General features: G+C 42.1%; 1 protein-coding gene across 13 annotated transcripts in view; it reads left to right on the top strand.

The window, feature by feature from the left end:
* The window catches only part of CTCF (CCCTC-binding factor), a 34288-nt gene that overhangs the window by 8199 nt on the left and 5101 nt on the right, over positions 1-20988 (top strand). For 2 of the 13 annotated variants that reach the window (XM_072934414.1, XM_030282032.4), the window contains 10 exons: positions 28-140; positions 3695-3789; positions 12928-13720; positions 14343-14513; positions 15142-15275; positions 16565-16685; positions 17453-17602; positions 18937-19097; positions 19509-19691; positions 20084-20219. In XM_072934414.1, the coding sequence (XP_072790515.1) occupies positions 3736-3789; positions 12928-13720; positions 14343-14513; positions 15142-15275; positions 16565-16685; positions 17453-17602; positions 18937-19097; positions 19509-19691; positions 20084-20219 (1903 nt within the window). In that variant the 5' untranslated portion in view covers positions 28-140; positions 3695-3735. Of the gene's footprint in view, positions 1-27; positions 141-3694; positions 3815-12927; positions 13721-14342; positions 14514-15141; positions 15276-16564; positions 16686-17452; positions 17603-18936; positions 19098-19508; positions 19692-20083; positions 20220-20988 lie in introns of all 13 variants that reach the window. The other 11 variants (XM_072934418.1, XM_030282035.4, XM_030282033.4 and 8 more) reach the window with 8 other exon arrangements.

The raw sequence follows: 20988 nt of genomic DNA, 5'->3' as shown, positions 1-20988 counted from the left end.
CTTTCTTCTTTTCTTTTCTTTTTGGAGGATGGAAGAAGTTAGTGTTATCCAGCATTCCTGCTGAGTATATAACTTACTGCCACTTCTGATCTTTGAAGAGAGATTTATCGCTTCCTGTGGCAATACTGAATACTCAAAAGGTACTCATTGATTACTTGATCCTTGCCTACCTTCCATATTTATTAATACTCTTCTCTCCTTCCTGCCAAAGAGTGACTGCTGTTGACTCCTGCTTGCTCTGAGCTACCTGGAGCATTACATGATCCCAGACAACTTTATGCTTTGCTCCTTGTAGTGTGTGTCCTGTTAAAGCAGCTGCATCCTCTCCTTGTCCCACCAACATTCTGACCTACATGAAGAGGAATTTGTGAGCTTCCATAACAGTATGGATGGAGCCAACTATGAAATATTTAGATGTCTCACTTGCCTGACATGACATCTGTAATTTTTGTGGAGACTTCTGCTTTGGGTGGCTTGTGCAGACAAATCCTTAGGGATGATTTCTCCATTGCCACCAGACTCAAAGCTTTGAGAGAGATAGCATTGCATGTTTGTCTTGCTGTGTTACCAGTTGGCTCTTCCTGGTTAGAAGTACTTGATCCAGTGCAGTTGTTGGTCAGTATGATGTATTGCCTCTTGAAGCAGCCTGTCCAGTGCTGGCAGCCAAGAGAGAGTTTTCATCTGCCTTTTAGCACTTTTCCTGTTGCCTATCAGACAAAATACAATTTCTTGTTAATGTTCTGGAGGAGAGATGATACAGTAGCCCTTAGTACTTCAAAGGCAGATTTTTCCCTTTTTTATTAGTTTACATTTACTTACTGTGGACCTGGGTTTTCTCCTGCAAATTATAAAAAAAGTAGTGAAGTCTCTTGTCAGTACTGCTTCCTCCTTTTCTTACTGAAGTCCCTATAGGAGTCTTGTCTGATGTGGATCTTTTTGCTTCATAGCACTTGTGATTCTCTGTCTCTTAAACAATAAAACACAATATGTGTGCTTTTCTAATGCTGTTCTCTTCAGTACTGGGTGGATTTGGATATCCACCACTCTCAAAGTGCTGGTCCCCAGTAGATTGCCAGGAGTTACAGTACATCTGTTCATTTGCTGAAGAATTGAGCAGTATTTGAGAGCTTTGCAGGAGTATTGCAGGGCCTCTACATCTTGTGTGGAAGTGAGTGCTGAGACCAGTAAATCTCAGTCCTAGGAGCATCATAATTATAACTGCATAGATGGAAAAAAGTCTCAATGTTTTGTGTTTGAAGTTTAAGTATATCCTTCATTTTATGTAGTGCCAGAGTGTGGTAAAATAATTTTGGTTGGAAGGGACTTCTTGTGGTACCTTGGTCCAACCCCTGACTCAGTGCAGGGCCAGAATTGATGCTAGTTGAGGTCAATTAGGGTTGTGTTTAGGAAATATTTTTCTTTCCACAGCATCTCTGAGCAACCTACTCCAATGTTTGACCACTTGTTGTTGCAGCTGGTCTGTTGCACTTGTGCTTTGACTCTCTGCTTCCAAGAGTAAGGCTTCATCTTCTTCTTGCTTCCTTTTGAAGGTAGCAGTAGGATCTCCCCATGGCCTTTTCACAGCTACCTCTGTCATTCTGCTGTGTAGGTCTTGTATATCCAGCCACCTCATTGTTTTGGCAGCCTTCTGGTATGTTTTTTCCCCTGTGTGTTCTAAGCTCAACAATGGACACGTGATGCACTTTAAATTTTCAGTTTATGCCTGTTTTCCTTCAAGCTTATCAAACATTGCCCATATGTCAAAGATCTGATGGAATGTAAATTTGTACAAGGTATTTTATGCCAGAAAATACACCAGAAGTTCAGTATCATCTCTGCAGTAGAGTAGCAGTGACTTACTCTCCCTTTAGGACCTTCTCTTGGAGTGGATCAGAACAAGAATGCCTTGCATTTTTCAGCTCCCTGGATTGTACATTAGTAGGTTGATACTTCCTGAGTGGTGTCCAAGCAGCTTCAAAACATCTCTTAAACTCCAGTACCTTATTTCCTTAATCAGAATCAATACCTTGTAAACAGAGAGGGGCAAGGGCTGTGCCTTGCATTAAGTCACTACCAGTGCTAATCTGCAGAGATCCCTGTGAAATGTTCTCTATTTGTGTTGTCTTCAGTGTAGGAAAGAGCTGCAATTACTGGTTTGTTTTCTCTTTCCCCTCATAGGAGTTTGGGTACAATCTTTATTTGAAACAGCTTTCTTTACTTTTAAATCATTTCCCAAGCAGAAAATAAGGTTTGAAAAATGGAAGAAACCTATTTCTTGATTCAAAATTTCAGGAAACTTAAAGTGGATAAATCAGATGCTTCCATTCAGTTCAGTGTGTTCTATGTCCTCTTGTGTGTGTGACAAAACTTCTAAGGTGATAATGTTGCACATGGAAGGTGTTAATTTTGTATCAGATGTTTTCTGAAGGGAGAAGTCCTCCTTTCTTGAGGCTTTTCTGCATTAATTGAAAAGTTTGTAAAGTTCAGGAAATCTTTTCCAGGGTTGCACAGCACAGAACATGGCAAGGATGCAGCTTGCATCAGCAGTCTTAATATGCCCTTAGCAGTGGAGCACACCCCATGTATCCTCTGAGCATCCTCTTTCCCTGGTCAGGGCCTGTATGTAGCATTTGTGATTTTTGCAGAGTGAGTGTCAAATAAAAGGAGATAATTTCCAAATTCTTTTAAAAGCTCACTATCACAGAGCATCCACAGCTCCAACAAACCTCTTATCAGTAATGCTCTTTGAAGCTGGTAAACAATTAAAAATAGACTTGCCAAGTAATAAATGCAGCCAGGACACAGACTTGGGTGCCTTGTACTAAATAAATGGTAGAAGAATCTGGAGGGGAAGCACTTAAATTCAAAGGGTGTGAAATCCAACACTGCTTGGCCCTCATTACTGAGTGCAGCAAGAATACATGCCTCTCTTGAGAATTACTTCTCTTGACTTCCTTACCATTCCCAAGGTTTTTAGCATGTGTGTATGCTGCAGACTGACAAGGATTACAGAAAGAAATAAGGTGCTGTCTTGTAAATATTGTATTTCTGTAAATGTGAATAGTTTTAAGTCTTTAATTGATAAGGGTAATGAAGCTTGCTTCAGTGAGGAGAGAGCCTTGTTGTCCTCAGGATGGCAAGGTTAGAACTGTGTTAGAGCTGATTTTGTTATTTGATATAAGCAGTATATCCACTGCTGCATTGATAGTGTGTAAGGAGTGATATTTGCTCTCATTTACACCTCTTCAGCAATAAAAACTCCTTCAGTATGTGATGTGCTATTCCACAGCACAGGACAAAGAGGCCATCTGAAGTAGGCAGAGCTGGCTCCAAAATGTCATATTGCACTTGTAATCCGACATGAGGCATTCAGAGCTTTAGGTTATCAGAACCCTGAATGCTAAAGCATTTGAGAACAGGTAGGTAGAGAAGCTTGTAAAATGGGATCAGTCATCCTAGTGGAAGTATTAAAGCTGATGAAAATATTCCTTTAGTTTTGCTTATGCTGTTTTGGTAAGGAAGGGGTCCTCAAGCAGTTATCAGTGCTGCTCTCTTAGGGGTGTGGGACTACACCTTTGTTAAACAGGCATTAAATATTGACCACTGCTTTTATTTCCTCTCTCCCTCCCCGCCCCCCAGCCCCCTTTACCTTTCTCTTTTATGTAGTTTCATTAGTTCATCTGTTCTGTTCCAGAGTGAGTTCTGACCTCAGGAGCTGCATGAAGAATAGCCAGCATGAAGAGAACAAATCAGTCCAGGCAGAAGTGCAGAAGCGCCAAGAACATAAATGTAAATTGAGGGGGTTTGAAGTGTGGTATGTGTTCCATGCTGAGGCAGTAGTTTCCTGAACATAAAGCTTAACATTGTGCTAGTAGAAACCTTTTTGCCCTGCTTCTCTTTTGGCTGCCCTTAGTGTTGGGGCACACCAGGGACCTAGTCTGGATTGAAATAAGTATCCTTGGCTGGGTGAGTTGTGGCCTGGATTAGTTTCCTGACCAGTAGCTGCAGTCTTGAGAGTGCTTGTGCTAACATGAGGAATAGTTGGGCTGATGAAGGGACTGAGTGGGCAGTTTAAAGGCAGTTTCTTTGCAGAGTGGGTATGTTTGGAAATTAGACCTTACTGCTTCCTGGGAGAAAGGGTATTTTTTTTCTTTCAAGGTTGATTGCCTTGTGGGATTTTGGGGGTTTTTCACTTTATCTGCTTTGAAGCTTGATTGTAGCACTTTTAGGACTTGGTGTATGAGAATATTTGGAATAAGAGTCCAAATAAATTGGGGATGTTTGTAAAACAATGAAGCTTCTTAAAATTTCAGCATGGGAGTCACTTTAAAGGAGTCACCTGGGTTTGGTTCTGTTTATGTCTGCTCCAACACCTAACTTTTCTGTGATTCAAAAGCAAGGATGTCTTAATTTAGGCTCTGGGAGTTTGTCTTGTCCACCACCCTTCTACCATAGGTGCTTTCAAAACTCTCCTGGAATTTCCTGTTCCTGCTGCAACAGCAGTAAACTGCACCTGTGTGTTTGACAGCCTGACATTAGGTTAACTAGCACTCACTTTAGTTTTCCTGATGTGCATCAGGGTGTGATTTGTGAGGTGACTAATAGTGCATGGGCAGCTATTGTTCATGGGGTAGGACCCAAGTTACCATCCGAGGGGTAAGCACTTCCTGCTCCTTCAATTTGAAGCCTGAATTCCCTTCTCCTGGTAGAGCATTACTACTTAGTGATGAGTACATGTGCAAAGAAATAGCTGTTCCCCAGAAGTTTATTCTTGGATACCTGTTCATCTAAGTGAAGCCTTAGAGGAAAACAAAATCCAAATACTTATTATGAAGTCTCTAGAATGCCATGAAACTTGTTGCACAGGTCTTTTTTCAGGTGTGGGAGTGGCTGGTGTTGCCATTTTGGTATCGTGCAACACTACATCAGATGGCCAAAGTATCCTGTTCTGCTCAGAGCTATTTTGAAGAAATACCTTCTTCTGCTGTTAGCAGTTTGCCAGTAAATAAAATGAAAGCCTAAATTAATCTATGATGGGAGAATTGACCACAAATACTTGTTGATAAAACTAAGAATCTTTTCCAGTATCTACCTACAGTATAAGACTTTGCTTTCTGTAGCAATTGATTTTACAGGCTGTTTAATGTGCAATCATTTTTGATTTTCAATTTAATAGTTTCAAGTATTCTGGTGGTCTTTCATGAGCTTCATCACTTTTACATTATGAAGACCTGTAAAAGGGAGGCACTGATTAGTTTTTTGATCCAACATCAGCTAAAAAGAAATTCCTTTGTGATTGCTTCTTTTAAAGTGTAAATCTTCCTATATTCTACACCTGATTACATTGCTTGTTTGTCCTTCTGAAATGGACTGTCAGGTTAGCAAAACGCAATGACTCCCTTAAATTAAAAAGGGAGACTTTAAAAAAAATATTGGTAAGAGTATATTTCACTTGCATTTCCCAGCTTTCAGTAGAGAATTCTCTGAATGAATGAAGACCTAGTGTCATCTAGTGAGATGCACTAGCAGTTATTGAAAGAAGTAGTGAAAAAATAAAACAGAGATTTGAAAGAATGGTAGATAGGAACTGAAGGAGAAATTAAGGAAGAATGGAACAGATTTTAACAACATTAACTAATTTTGTCCCTATTACCTTCTCATTAGACCTTTAATTCTCCAATACTAAAATAAAAGCAAGAACAGAACTTCCAGAAATGAAGCTGAAATGCTTTCATCAGTCTGCTTTATTCATCAAGGCTTTCCTTGTCAGGTTACAGGATATCCCAAGTGACTTGAATATGTGTGGGATTTGTTGTCAGTAACTGCAATAATGTTTTATCTTTTGTTCCACAATGCAAGTTTCAAGCAGTTGACATTATTGTATCTGCTTTTCTCTCCATTGTAGGCTGCAGCTTATCACAGCAGAATTAGCAGTATTAGTTCTGGAAGAGCCATGATCTGGGGCTTTCTGCCACTGTCAGGTGCAAGGATTAAGAGGGAGTTTGTTCAGCAAACAGCTGAAGAAAGATGTGGAATTGAGTTTCCTTCTGCCTGGCTAGGGTCCCTGGGTATATACTCTTGTTTCCATGTCTTGCATGAACTCCCTGAGTTTCTGATCCAAAGTGAAAGGTCAGCTTTTTTCTGAGTAATTGCAGGAGATCACAGGTGTGTGCTACTTGCTGACTGAAAAATAGGGGTCAGTGCTGAATGAAGCTTCTCATTGCTTTGCATCATTTCATGAGACACAATGAAATTGGGAAGATCTCTGCTGGGATCCCTGAGCAGGAGTAACAGCCAGGAAGATTTCTTCTGTAGGTTACAGGAGGAGCAGGGAAATAAGAAAAGGAGGAAGGTAGAGAAATGGCACAAGATGCATTTTGATTCTAACACCATACTAAGATAGCTATGGGTGAGGAGTGTCCTGTAGCCAGGGACAGGCCTGGCTGTGCCCTTGGGAATTTGTAGGGGTCAAAGGTAAAGATCACCTTTGATAACATCTGGGCCAATTAGTTCTTGATGAGTGAGTGCTGTGCTTAGCTGTCTTACAGAGACCATGAAACTGTTACACAGGTTAAAAACCTAGTCTTGTTAGTAAGGAAAAAGTGGATTCCTCTAGATGTCAGTTTAATGTAGGGATTCACTTTAAAGCTTTGAATCACTCCCTAGAACAGTGTGTTCTTGTCCTATTTAGACCAACCTCCTAGTACAAACATCTTGGTTAGGTAATCTTCACCAACACTGTCTTCTCTGATCCCCTCACAGGGCCAGCACTCAAGGAAACCATCCTTCTTCAACTCTGCATTTTCCAATTGCAGCTCTCATTCCCATAGCTGGTTTATGTATTTCTTGGGACATAATCTTGACAGGCCCCTTTTTTGCAGAGGAAAAGCAAAAACGTTTATGAACCTGTGTTGAAGTTCACTTTTTTACTTCTAGGTTTCTTGCTTTTCCTTATGCCCTCCAAGATGCTGAAATATTTCTCAGAATAATTACTTAATAGTGGGTTAATGAGACTGCCTTTTTATTTTCATTTAAAGCTGCAGTAAATGTTTGTCCATTTTACTCTTCTTGTTTGCTTTCAGTACCAGTGTTGTAAGTGGCAAGGAGTAAATCAAAAAACAGCTGGAGATGGGCGTAGCAGTCATAACCAGTGAATATGGAAATGATTGCAGTAGCCAAATGAAAGCCTTAAGCTTTTACTGTGAGGAAATTTCTTAGTGAAAGAAATTTACCCAATGTTTTAGTATTCCTATTGGTTGTAACTCTTTTGTGTTTTGCATGTGAAAGGCACAGCTGGCCTGTTTGGATGTATGTCTGTCTGCTTTAGAATAAGTTACATTCACGCTATGTTCATCTCTTACCAGGGTAGCTCTGCTGGAGGAAATGGAAAGGCTGCCTACCTGTTAAACTGCCTTATCTTTGGCTGTGCTTAGCTGGGAGACTTTTCAGGGAAAGGATTCATGGTGGGAAGGAGAATGGCCAAGCACTCCTGCAGTTAATCTGCATCTGCTCATGCCCTAAAATACTTACACAGACATGTGTGGACTGCAAGCAAGGGAGAAAAAAGTCTGTTGTCTATAAACCCCTTTGGATATGTTTGGATTTTTTTTCAATCTTTCTCTTGCGTTAAGTGGCATATACAGTGCATAACTGTGGATTCTTAGTTGAAGTTTTTGTTTATTCCTCTATTCAGCTTTCAGCGATTCTCATGGAATGCGGGAGAAACATAAGCCTTCCATGTTTTAACATTGGGTTTTATTTCCACTCCCATGTAATTTTTAATAAGTTGCTAATCTACAGGTTATGTAGAGAAAGAACTGACAAAGCCACGTCAGTTTTTGGGTGAGATCTTTATGTAGATTGACTTGAATTCAAGGCCTGAATATGGTGCCAGGTGATAGGGTTGTTTGCACTAATGTAGCTGCTGATACTTTTGACTTTATGAATGTCAAAAATTTACTGACAGCATTTGGCTTCATTGTGTCCATTGGAGTTTTAATTTCTTTTTTAATTTCAAGTTAAGTGTATATTACAGCATTAAATGTACTTTTCAATTGCATTACAGTCACAGCAGTTTTTATTGAGACTGTGCCTTGTTTGGCAAAAATAAATATTTTTGTATAATTTGGTACATGAAACTTGATGCAGTTCAGGGTTCCTTAATTTTAATGTGGCTGAGAGGCAGACAAATGCTTCTTTGATAGTAGCTTTATTATAAATAACACCACTAAAAAAAAATAGGCATTGGCACTAACCATCCCTGTTGCTGGGTTTGTACTTTGTGCATTGACAATGACACAAATTGCTTTTAATGATTCTATAATTCCCTTCAAGTACCTAAAGGGGCTTCAAGAGAGCTGGAGAGGGACTTTAGGACACGGAGAAATGGCTTCCCACCGACAAAGGGCATGGTTAGATTGGATATTGGGAAGCAAGTGAGTGTACCTGGGCTGAGACTCTCCTGTGCTGTAGTCAGCAGGACAGCTGGCACTAAATTGCTTTCTCTCAAGCAACCTTTTGGTTCCTTTCATTAGAATGATGTGTCAGCTGTATGAAACATATAGCACTTTGTATTTCTGCTTGTTCCAGCTTTTTAGATGGGCTGTCCACGAATTGTCTGAGCAAACTTAGGTCTGTTGTTTGGATGTCACAGCTCCTTACCTGGCTAATTGGATTGTGACAGTGCACTGAGCTGTTTGGTGTCACGGTGTCTCTCGGTAGAGCCTGCTGAGTGAGCCTGTGTGTAAGGGCTGGCTGGAGCTATTAGTGGGAATTGTGTTTCAGACCTTCTTAGATCTTTTTTTGGTAATTCTCCTTATTGTGGATTATTTTCTTTTGCTTTTTTTTCCCAGTCTTGATTTACTGCATCTTTTAACCTGCTGCTTTGTTTTCCTTTTTAGATTCAGTCATTGTGGAACCGAGCTGTTGGTGTAAGGTAGCAGTAACTGGTAGGAAGAGAGCTGGAGACAAAAGCCAGAAATAAAAAGTTGAGAGAAACTCTGCAGTTTTTATCCTGGTGTTCTGCTATAATGGTCTTAGTTGTAGCAAATGGCACATGTCCTCCAATAAATACAAAACTTGCCTGTGAGACTCACTTTATGAAAAAGGAGAATTGGGGTAAAGAAAAAAATTAAGTAAAAGAAGTAGCAAATTGTTCAAGACAGAGTGATTGAGAAGTGGCATGCGCAGCCAGTGCAAAGCTCACTGCAGCAGAGATGGAGTCTTTACAGAGAGCTTATTTAATAGGAAAGCACCCATACATTTATTTTCCTCTCAAATTTAGGGTACATCCTGTGTCCCCACCTCAGAATTGAAGAATTTTGAAATTTGTAAATCCACACTTTTTCAGAGGAAATCTCATCAGTTTCCTGAGACTTTTGAGCTGTCCAAAACATCAAATGAGATGGCTCCCATATATTTCTGTAATTTTATTTATTGTTATTGTGACATTTAATATATTGTGACATTCCCCCTGTGAAAAGAGTTTGGTTTAAAACCAGACATATTCAGATGCACTAACTTTGGGGGAAAGGAACAGACGATAGTGGATGCTTTGGAATAGGCAGGAGTAAATGCTGATCCACGTGCTGAGTGAGAGACCAGGGAATCTGGGTCAGGATGCAGCAGCAGGCAGGGACAGTGGCAGTGGCAGGATGCAACATGTACTGGGACAGTGGAAGGGGCAGTGACGGATAGAGAGGTGGCATGGGGGTGGCAGGGTCAGGATACACTGGTGGGCAGGGGACAGTGGAAGTGGTGGGCAGGGATGGGGGTGACACAGGTGGCAGTGGCAGGGATGGAGGTGGCAGTGTCGGGGTGCAGTGGCAGCAGGGATGGAGGTGGCAGTGGCAGGGTGCAGTGGCAGGGATGGAGGTGACAGTGTCGGGGTGCAGTGGCAGGCAGGGATGGAGGTGACACAGGTGGCAGTGGCAGGCAGGGATGGAGGTGACACAGGTGGCAGTGGCCGGCAGGATGGAGGTGACACAGATGGCAGTGGCAGGCAGGATGGAGGTGACACAGGTGGCACTGTTGGGGTGCAGTGGCAGGCAGGGATGGAGGTGACACAGGTGGCAGTGGCAGGCAGGATGGAGGTGACACAGGTGGCAGTGTTGGGGTGCAGTGGCAGGCAGGACGGAGGTGACACAGGTGGCAGTGGCAGGCAGGACGGAGGTGACACAGGTGGCAGTGGCAGGCAGGATGGAGGTGACACAGGTGGCAGTGGCAGTGGCAGGCAGGGTGGAGGCGGCCGCAGCCCCGGTGCAGTGCCGTGTCTCGCCGCGCGGGGGCAGCCGTGCCCTGCCGTATAACTTCTGATAGCCGCGCAGCAGGAACCGGGGTGAGGTGACACAGGGACAGGGAGCAGTGGCGGGGACTGAGATTCCTCACCGGACGGTGTAAGAATCCACCCATTCCTTTCACACAGGTACACCCCTCACTGTGGGTGTCTTTAACCTGAGTCTTGCTGCAGGCATTTCCTTGGTCTCCCTGTACACCTCCATTCCTAGGCTGGCAAACTTCTGACAATGTGAGCCACATGCCAAAGTCTTCATCTGTGCCAGTGTCCCGTTCCTTGGGACATAGGATTTTCTGATTTACAAGTCAGAAGTGGTGCCTTCCTACTACTTTGCTATAGAATCAGAGGACACTGGCAAATTTTGGCCTGTTGGCTTGCTTTCAGGTGACTTAGTGGTGTTGTTACCAGCTGCTATTGACGGTGGATGTGAAGGTCCATGTGAGGGCCCCACCTCTGCTCAGAGCTGCCTGTGCTTGTATCAAGGTTGCAAACCTCTGCTTGGCACCAAAGCTGCATTAGCTTTGCAGATGGACTTTTGCCATTTTTTCCCTCCATCTTATGTATATTATTGTTATCTCCTTGCCTATTTATCACATTTTTATGTATTGTTTAGCTGTGTCCTTCCTTTTTTTGTTCAGACACTTTCGGCCACCTGGAAAGTCTTCTCTTCTCTCTGCGAATACTTAAGATAATTGTAAAACACTTCTGCAGTTACTGTAGGCCACAGACCTGCTCTGTTCTGATTGCCTGCTGTCTGGTGTTAAGTACTTGCATCATCTCGTGTACTTCAGCTGTTTGTCCATATGGATTTGCTCTGACTTGAAAAGCTGACGGGTGGTAAAGGAAAGGAGAGGCGGGATCCCTGCAGGGAGTGCTCAGGAAGCCATATGTTGGTATTCCTGGGTATCTGGTGCCCTCTGGAGACTGTGGCTGCCCACGACATCACGAGTGACAAGATTATGTCCCTGGTCTGAGCAAGCTGAAGAACAAGACAAGCTGTATTTTTTTTACAACAGGAGTGGAGGATACCAGAAAAGACAGTAGAGTAAAAGCAAGAACTCTCTAAAAATAATAGCAATTACATGTTATAATTTTTAAAGCTGATGGAGACTTGATAGCTGTACTTCATGTTTATGTCTTGTGTAAAATCAAAATTGAGTACACAAGATTAAGCGTAGATATTTGAAAATAGTATGGGGATTTTAAAGTGTTGAGTTAGCAAGGGAGATTAAATATTTATATTAATTCATTTTGGTCTGAGAGGCCAGTCAATCTAATGGGAAAATACATAAGACTCATAGCAAATCTGGAATTAGATTCAGGAATTTTTCACAGGCTTAGTAAGGAAGCTGGGTTTTTGTCATTTTCTTCTTACCCAAGATTGACCTTGGTACTTTATTAACGCTTAATGAGGGGTATAAGAAATGGTATCCTGATGCAGGGAAAGTGTTTGGCATGGCTTGTGACCTCCTTTTATTTTTACAAAGTAAACCATCTGGAACAGAAATGGACTTTACAAAATGCTCCTTTACTATTATTTTATTCCTTTCATTTGGGAAAAAGACAGCTGCAAATTATAATTTCATTCAGCTCTTACTACTCTTGAAACAACCTTCCTGTGTAATGAGGATACAGGAGTTTAATATTTTTCCCCAACTGCAATGAAGAGCACTGGGTGATCTGAGGAGACACAAAATCTCAGTGTTATGTTTGTGTGCAGCTACTGTCAGAGTTTACAGTTAAGGCCCACCAAAATGCTGAACTTCTCTCTTGTTTGTTTGTGACTGTATGGATGGATTTAACACAGGTGTCATGAGATCCTTAGAGTCCAGCAGCTCAGTCCACATCATTTACACTGAATTAAGATTTTACTTGAGCTGTATCTCCTGCTATGGCTCATTCAGCTGAGGAGGGAGTGCACAGTGCATCTTGAAATCCACTCAGGCCCCAGCAGTGACGGAGGCGGAAGCAGGAACTGAACTCCAGACTGGTGACAAGAGACATATTTACCTAATTTTTTTTATGTCCTTATGATGTTCAGAGGAGTTTAGATTTGAAGTAATAGTTTGTTGAAATTGAATAATATACTTGAATAGTAGTTTGATATTAAATAAGTGCAACTTACTTTCTCGTGCTTAATTCTAAGTGTCTTTTCTTCCTGTAAAGGTTCTGTAGTTCTCAAATGTAATACTTTCTTTAAGGTTGGCTTTTTGATTTTAACAGTGTGGTAATTTTGTACCTTTAAAATTCATAGCCAGAGACTGCTTTTGGTACTGCTAAGCTATGTGAAATGATTAAACAAACTCAATAAGGAATAATACTGCTGTGCATCTTGCTGGTGGGATTTGTGGTCTTTGAGAAACAGGAACATGTGTATCACTTAATCTCTCTTCCTTGCTTTCCTTCCTTTCCAAGAAGCTGATACAGTTGTCTCACTGCAGGCAGCGTTCTGTGATTGCCTTGGTTTGCAGTGATGATGGGCTTGTGGAGAACTACAGCTCTCAGCTCCTGTTTTCTGAATATGTTTGGGATGAGTTGGGTGCTTCCAGCTGGGCAACTTGTCCTTCTGTGGGGTTTGTGCAGTTGTTGAATACATTGGGTGGTGTGCAGCATTCATTTTCTTGTTTTTACAGCAGGAAGGTGAAATGGAAGGTGAGGCAGTCGACGCTATTGTGGAGGAATCAGAAACTTTCATAAAGGGAAAAGAGAGGAAAACCTATCAAAGACGCCGTGAAGGTGGGCAAGAGGATGATGCCTGCCATATACCACCAAACCAAGCAGATGGAAGTGAAGTGGTGCAGGATGTCAGCAGTGGGGTGCAGATGGTGATGATGGATCAGCTGGATCCAACTCTTCTTCAAATGAAGACCGAAGTAATGGAAGGTGCAGTGTCTCAGGAAACTGAGGCTACTGTGGATGACACACAGATCATAACACTTCAGGTTGTTAATATGGAAGAGCAGCCTATAAACCTTGGTGAGCTTCAGCTGGTTCAAGTACCTGTACCAGTGACTGTACCTGTTGCCACCACGTCTGTGGAAGAACTGCAGGGAGCTTATGAAAATGAGGTTTCCAAAGGAGGCCTGCAGGAGGGGGAGCCCATGATCTGTCACACCCTCCCTTTACCAGAAGGCTTCCAAGTTGTGAAAGTGGGTGCAAACGGTGAGGTGGAGACACTGGAACAAGGTGAACTTCAGCCGCAGGAAGATCCCAATTGGCAAAAAGATCCAGACTATCAGCCACCAGCCAAAAAGACAAAGAAAAACAAAAAGAGTAAGCTTCGCTACACTGAGGAAGGCAAAGATGTGGATGTCTCTGTATATGACTTTGAAGAGGAGCAGCAGGAGGGTTTGTTGTCCGAGGTTAATGCAGAAAAGGTGGTGGGCAATATGAAACCACCAAAACCAACAAAAATTAAAAAGAAAGGTAAGTTCCCAATCTGCAAATGGATTTTGAAAAGGCTTTTGTTGTGGTGATTGCAGTGTGACTGAGGCGAATGAATACGTGCAAGTGGGAGGAGAACAGACATGCCCAATGCTGCTTGCTCACAATGTAATAGTGCTTGACTGCAGTGTTTCTTGAGCACACCTCCCTTCTCCTCTCTGTAGGCTGACAGGGAGATAATTTCCCACAAGTATGATACTGTGGCGTTAATATTCTCATACAACTATGACTGAAAACATTGTTCTCTTTGCTGTGTTACACATGTAACAGTTTGTGTGCATCTTTTACATCAGGAGCCAATGGTATAATTAATTCTGTGGGCTTTTTCATAACCAGTTGCAGATTAAGGTAGATGGTGCAAAATACAGTAATAAGTATGTTTGATTTTTGTTAAAACTGTAAGTTAAGGAACCCTTTTTAGAGTACAGAAGGAACATTAAGTGCTGGCATACAAGTGAAAATTGAATCCAAACCAGCCACAGGCAATGCAGTTGGATTTGGTGGTGCATGGTGGTTCCTTGCAGTAGTTACACCAAGAATCTTTTATGTTACACAGTAGGCCACAGTACTGTCAAAGACTAAAGATGGTTTCCTTCATGACCAGGTGTAAAGAAGACATTCCAGTGCGAGCTGTGCAGTTACACTTGTCCACGTCGTTCCAACTTGGACCGCCACATGAAAAGCCACACCGATGAAAGACCACACAAGTGCCATCTCTGTGGCAGGGCTTTCCGGACAGTCACATTGCTGAGGAACCACCTCAACACTCACACAGGTACTCTTGGTTTTGCATGCATTGTGTTTATAGGGTCTGCTCTGCCATCAGCATAAATGGATTGAAGGTAGACCTTTCTTGTTTTCCTGCATTCTCATATGGAACAAGCTAAAAAAGAGGAAATGGCATAGTTGTTTTCTGCTTGGCCAGGTCAGGTGCAGAGCTTATCATCTTCACAGGTACAAAATTGATCCTGGGCTTCATCTCAAGTTACCTGAAGTTATAGAAATGTTTTCTGTGCTTTGGGCATTAGCACTCATGTTTTCAGCTTGTTGTACCTTACTGCCAAAAAAAAGTGTAATTCATAATCCCTCATTTTCTCTGCTTACTGAAGTTACATCTAACTAGCTGGTTTCTAATGTGTAAACAACCAAGTGGTACTAAAATAAAGGAATCTGTTTCCTCACTGAAAGGATATTAATTCTCTAAGATCTTAAATCTATTAGTTATTTATACAAAACCTCTGACTTTTGTGCATTCTGTTGCTGTAATTTAATCTTTCAGAACATGACAGTAGTATTGCTAATTCACTTTAAAAACAACAAAAAAATCCACAACCAGCACTGTCCCATGTTTCCTTTTGTCACTAAATCTCTGTGTCACTGCGTTCCTTGCTGCACACCGTTAGGTACTCGCCCTCACAAGTGCCCAGACTGCGACATGGCCTTTGTGACCAGTGGAGAGTTGGTTCGGCATCGCCGCTACAAACACACCCACGAGAAACCATTCAAATGTTCCATGTGTGACTATGCCAGTGTGGAGGTATGGGACTTGTTACAGTGCTGACTGCTTCCCTGTGCACTTCAAAGCTTTTTCACCATCTGTTACAAACTTTGTTCTTAGGCATTTCCTCTTTGGCCATTTGGTTGAAAGGCTCTGTGCAAAAGAAATGATAAATCAGGGCTGCTCTTGGAAGCAAATGATGGGGTTGCCTCAGTGAATCAGAAAGCAGTTTGAGATCACTTACAGAAATTCTAGGTGATACCCATTTCCTCTTCAGAGACAATAGTTGTCAGAGTTTCTTAAACGATTTGTCCTTTAGGCTGATTGCAGCAATTGTGTAGTGTGCTTCATGTTGAAGCAGGCACACCTTTCCTGCTGCAGTGGGATATCCTTTCAGTCCACAGTGCTCTCCCATTTTAGAAACATGCATTCTGCACATCGTCTGTTTATGCCATGAAGGTGTCTGCAGCTAAAACTAATGAGCCTTTGTCTCAGTATTGGTGAAAAGCAGCTTTGCTAATGTTAGATGATAGCTTAATTTGCCTGAGCAGATTAGACATTCTTGAATGCCTTCCCTCCATGCAGTATTGTTAGGTATTTTATAGGACAGCCTTTATACTGTGAAAGGAAATTTGAGCCAGATGATGAGCCTACATAATTTTTAAAAAATGGGATGTCTGCAGTGGAAGGAAGGCTACAGTGGGAGAGCTTGTGTAGGGGCTTCAGGGCTTTTTTTTCCCTCCCCACGCTATGCCTGCAGTGCTGTCACTTCAGGTCCTGTGGTTTGAGTGCTGAATAAGTTATGTTGCAGAGGTTTTCATAGTATAAATTAGGAAAGAATAACCAAGTTGGTCCTTATGAGGTCATGCTGCTTTTTGTAGGCATGTTGATGATTAAGCACTGTAATCAGGCTGGAGTAGAAAATGCCATACTGTTGGTGTTCTTGCTTTGAGCTGGTTTTGTACCTTCTAAATAAAAGCAGGAGGAGAAAAGAATTAAGCTTCCCCACACCACTTCCCTGTATCTCTCCAGGATATTTTAAAATTTTAGGGTGTCTTCAGATGCTGAGATGGTCAATAACAGTAAGGTGAGCACAGAGTGTAAAGGTCTCATTGAGTGTGGGAACAAGCATCAGGCAAGGCAGGGAGGTGAGGTAGAGTGGGCAGGAGCAAGTGGCTGTATGCAATGGGAAAATGGCACTGAAATGTGCTTGTTTGGTTTGTGCCTAAGTAAATATAAACTGCCTTACACTCTTGACTGGTTTCTTGTGGTTTTGGCAAGCTGGCCTGCTCCTCTGTGCTAACTTCAGCCTTGCCCTTGGCTTCCAGGTTAGCAAATTGAAACGCCACATCCGTTCGCACACCGGGGAGCGCCCGTTCCAGTGCAGCCTGTGCAGCTATGCCAGCAGAGACACCTACAAACTGAAGAGGCACATGAGGACCCACTCCGGTACTGATACCCTGTTCTCTTAGTGTCACAGTGCTGAGGCTATAAACTACTATTGTGTAGTTTAATATAAAACATTTATAAAGTGTGTAGCTGGAGAGAATGCACTATGTTTTGTTAGCACTTGTAAATTTAAAACCAGGTTAAATTACTGCACTGAGAAATGAGCTTGGCAGATTCTGATTTCTAGTTTGACTGTGAGGTGATAAAATGCAGGCACCTCTAGTATGAACAGAAGAAACTTATTCTGTTTGCGGTGTTCCAGCTGAAGAGTAGAGCCATTTGCAGTTTCATGCCTCAGTGCATTTTTAAAAGCATCTCATGCATGTTAGTTCATAAAGATGCTAATTTTTTCTTCAATATAAATAGGGATGATTTTAGCACAGAATGTTACTGCAGTGCCATATTAATCATATTGCTAAAATTGAAGGGTAGAAATATGCCCTTTTATGTATACATGAACATTCAGAACCCCCACCCCAAAAAATCTGATGTCAGTTGCTCTCTTCTGGCAGCGTGTAGGTCTTGCCTGTATTTCTCAGAGTAAGAATAATTTAACTTCCTTTAGGGATTGAACTTCAGTTTCTTTGTAGAAAGACACTTAGTGGAGCTATAACTTGTGGAGAAATACATTGTTGAGCACTTTGTAGAATTACAGTTTCTGTTGTCTAGCTGTGTGTTGCAAGTTTCTGGGAGGTTGTTTGGGGCTTCTTGATGAGATTTCTTTTTAATAAAAGTATGTGTTCTACTTTTTCCTTTTGCTCCTGAAGGAGAGAAGCCATATGAATGTTACATCTGCCATGCTCGCTTCACTCAGAGCGGTACCATGAAGATGCACATTTTGCAGAAGCACACGGAGAATGTGGCCAAATTCCACTGTCCTCACTGTGATACTGTTATAGCGAGAAAGAGTGACCTGGGTATGTGTCTCCCAAACATGGCCATTTGCTGAAGATGGTACAGAACTTCCCAGAATTAGAGTTCACATAACCCAACTGCTGTCTCCTAACCCGAAACCCAGTGTAGTAACTGCACAGCATGAAGCACAGCTTCACATATGGGGCTGGTAAAACACACCTTTAGCTTACCATAGCTGCTGCAAGTTAGAACAGTTTTCAGTTTCTTCTCATTATTTGAATCTTTTTTTCCAAACATGCAAGGTAAGTTACTGTGTGCCCATAGATGCAAGGCATTTCTTGAACTTGGACTGAGATTTCAACAGCATAAGGATTGGGATGTGAAAAGCAAGAAGATCAAGAAAATCACTTGGCTTAACCTCCTGCACATTGGAGGCCATTAGTTTTCATGCAGAGATATTTTCATCAAGTCAAAAGATTTGAATTAGCGCAAGTATTTAACTTCCCAGGATTTGGAGCTGTGTGCTCTAAAAAGCCCTGAGTCCTTGCAGTAGGACATTCCCGATCTAGTGAGCAGTACCCAGTGTGATTCCAGCAGGCGAGCTCTTATGTTTCTAGAAGGTGACAAACAATATCATGCCCAGAGCAGCTGAGGGAAAGGAAGGAGCCACAATTTGGCAGAACTTTCTGTCTTTAAACAGAATGTCACCCAAGTAATGGGAAGGCAGGCTTCCTTCCAGTAAAGACAAGTGCTACAGTGAGAGGCAGTTTGAGAGGAAGGCAGTCAGTTGATGTTGGGAGCAAACAAGCTCATTTACAACAGCGGAAAACTGATGTTAGCTATGAAGAATTTTTCTTCTAATAATGCTTTAATCTACCCTAAGCTACCTCGTGCAGCTGTGGTATGCTCTTAGTTGGAGGATTTTAGAAGTGACTAAAACCTTCTGGGGATTATCTGCTGGTATCCCTATTGCCTTCTAGTCCTGTCACTCTGACTTCTGATCCTGCAGAAAATCCTGTTTCCCCCACTGAATTACCTGGCTTCTGGCTGTATCCAGGCAATTCAAGTTAGCCTTAAACATAACAGTCCACAAGACATTTAGTTTGACAATCATGTGTCATCAAATTAAGTATCCTGAATCAGCACAGATTGCAACTAATAATCAAATCTGGAATCCTGTAGAAAATCATAATGGAGTTTTTCTGGGAGCACTTTCTGCCTAGAAATGGTTCTAGTTGTTTTACTTGAGAGTCCTTCAGGTTTTTAGTTGAATCCTAAATTAACTATTCCACTGTTTTGGCTGAGCTTGAGAGGGAGGATCACTGAAGGACCATGGGGTCTTCCTTCATGCTTGGAAAGCCGTGGTGGTGAAAGCTTTTGGTTGTTTTTCCCATAGGTGTCCACTTGCGGAAGCAGCATTCCTACATTGAGCAGGGCAAAAAGTGTCGCTACTGTGACGCTGTGTTCCATGAGAGGTATGCCCTCATCCAGCATCAAAAGTCCCACAAGAACGAGAAGCGCTTCAAGTGTGACCAGTGTGATTATGCCTGCAGACAGGTAAGCTGGAGGCATTGGCACCCCTTAAGAGTGTTAGGACAGGAGCTGAAAGTACAGGATGGAAATCTTAGCTTTTAGGCTTGATCAAGCACAAGACCAAGATCAAATTAACTGTCTAAATTTTTTGAAGGGTGTAAAGGAGAGTACAAGTAGCCTTTTCTTGGAGTGATTCTGTCCTGTAGAGAAGAACCTTCTAATTCATAACCTTGATGTACCCCTTGACTAAGGAATAAGAGTTCATATAGGATGGGAATAGCTAGGACTGAATATGCCATCAATCAAGATGTACTTGCATTGCTGTGGAATAATTTTTTTCCTGATATTAACCATAAAATTTTGGCCTCATTTTAGCTGAAAATTCACTTTTCTGTATCTATTAAAACGAGTTTCCATTTTCCCTGTCTGTGCCAGGAGCGGCACATGGTCATGCACAAACGGACCCATACTGGAGAAAAGCCTTATGCCTGTAGCCATTGTGACAAAACCTTCCGCCAGAAGCAGCTCCTTGACATGCACTTCAAGAGATACCACGATCCCAACTTTGTCCCTGCTGCCTTTGTCTGCTCCAAGTGTGGCAAAACATTCACTCGCAGGGTAAGGGAATATGCTTTGAACTGGGGAGGGTTGGGGTGCAATGAGGTGCTTTTAGCGACAGGGAGGGAAATGTTTACCCAAAAGGAAAGATGGGTGAGGTACAGGGTAAATATGAATCTTTTAATAGGGTCTTTCTCTTTGAGAGGGAAGGAGAGGAGAGAGAATTGGAAATTGGTACCAATGAACATGAGTGTTCACATCATGAGCAAAGTGGAAATGCAAGTTCATTCATCAAGTTAATGAATGTACCCATTTCCTCTAAAGAATCTCTCTTTAAATAGCAAAAAACATATTTACCAGAAACGGGTTTGAAAATACACAGCCAGAACGTCTGATCTTGAATTCGATGCATGTTTTAACTTTTCTTGTGTTTTTGATCTTTCACTGAATAGAACACAATGGCCAGACATGCTGATAACTGCTCTGGCCTAGATGGTGGGGAAGGAGAGAATGGAGGAGAGACAAAGAAAGGCAAACGTGGCCGAAAGAGAAAGATGCGTTCTAAGAAAGAAGATTCTTCTGATAGTGGTAAGAGCAGCTCAGTACCTTCTGGGAGTTACAGGTCTGTGATTCACTGTGTGTGTTAGCTGCTGGTTTGCCAGTTCTGCAGGTTTCTTCTGGCACTTGAAATCGAGTCTTGTCTGGTTGGCAAACACGGAATATGGTGACACATGGCCAAGTACAGAGGGATGTACTGCCTGTGAGGGATAATATAGATCCTGCTGTCCCAGGTCTGTTCCAAGACAGTAGTTTAAAAAACACTTTCTGGCTCCCCTTGTGTCAGCTGTGCCATTCCTGCGCTGCCTGTGTGGGAAACTCTCAGGTAATTTTTTTGAGTCCCAAAAAAGTCTGTGTGGTTCTGCAGTACATTGCTATGAAATGTTATTTGCTTATTCTTCACCATTACTGGGTGGCATGTCCATGCAACTCCACCACTGAATAATTTGGCTACTTCTGTGGAGAAAGGCTTGCAACATCCAGGGGAGTGGTGATTAATACTATATATGAAGGAAAAACTCAGTCCTACTCCTGTCTCCTGTAGAGGAAAAACATCATGGCTTCAGCAGGAAGAGCCAAGTAGAGTCTCAAGACCAACCAGTTCAAAGATGATTTTGCAAAAGGAGTGTTGGTGATTAGTCATTTATCTGGAGTGCTTTATGTAATTAATCAAGAGGTGTAGGTTGGGAGAACAGGGATATTTCTGGCTAGAGAATTCATATCTGAAAATCTCACATGGCAAACAAGGTTTAGGATGAGTATGATCAAATGATTTGCAAACCTTGATTCAAAAGCTATA

Source organism: Taeniopygia guttata, chromosome 11 (genome assembly GCF_048771995.1).
Source record: "Taeniopygia guttata chromosome 11, bTaeGut7.mat, whole genome shotgun sequence".
Lineage (NCBI taxonomy): Eukaryota > Metazoa > Chordata > Aves > Passeriformes > Estrildidae > Taeniopygia > Taeniopygia guttata.
Note: the sequence above shows the minus strand (reverse complement) of the source record. Positions and strands in the feature narration are given on the sequence as shown.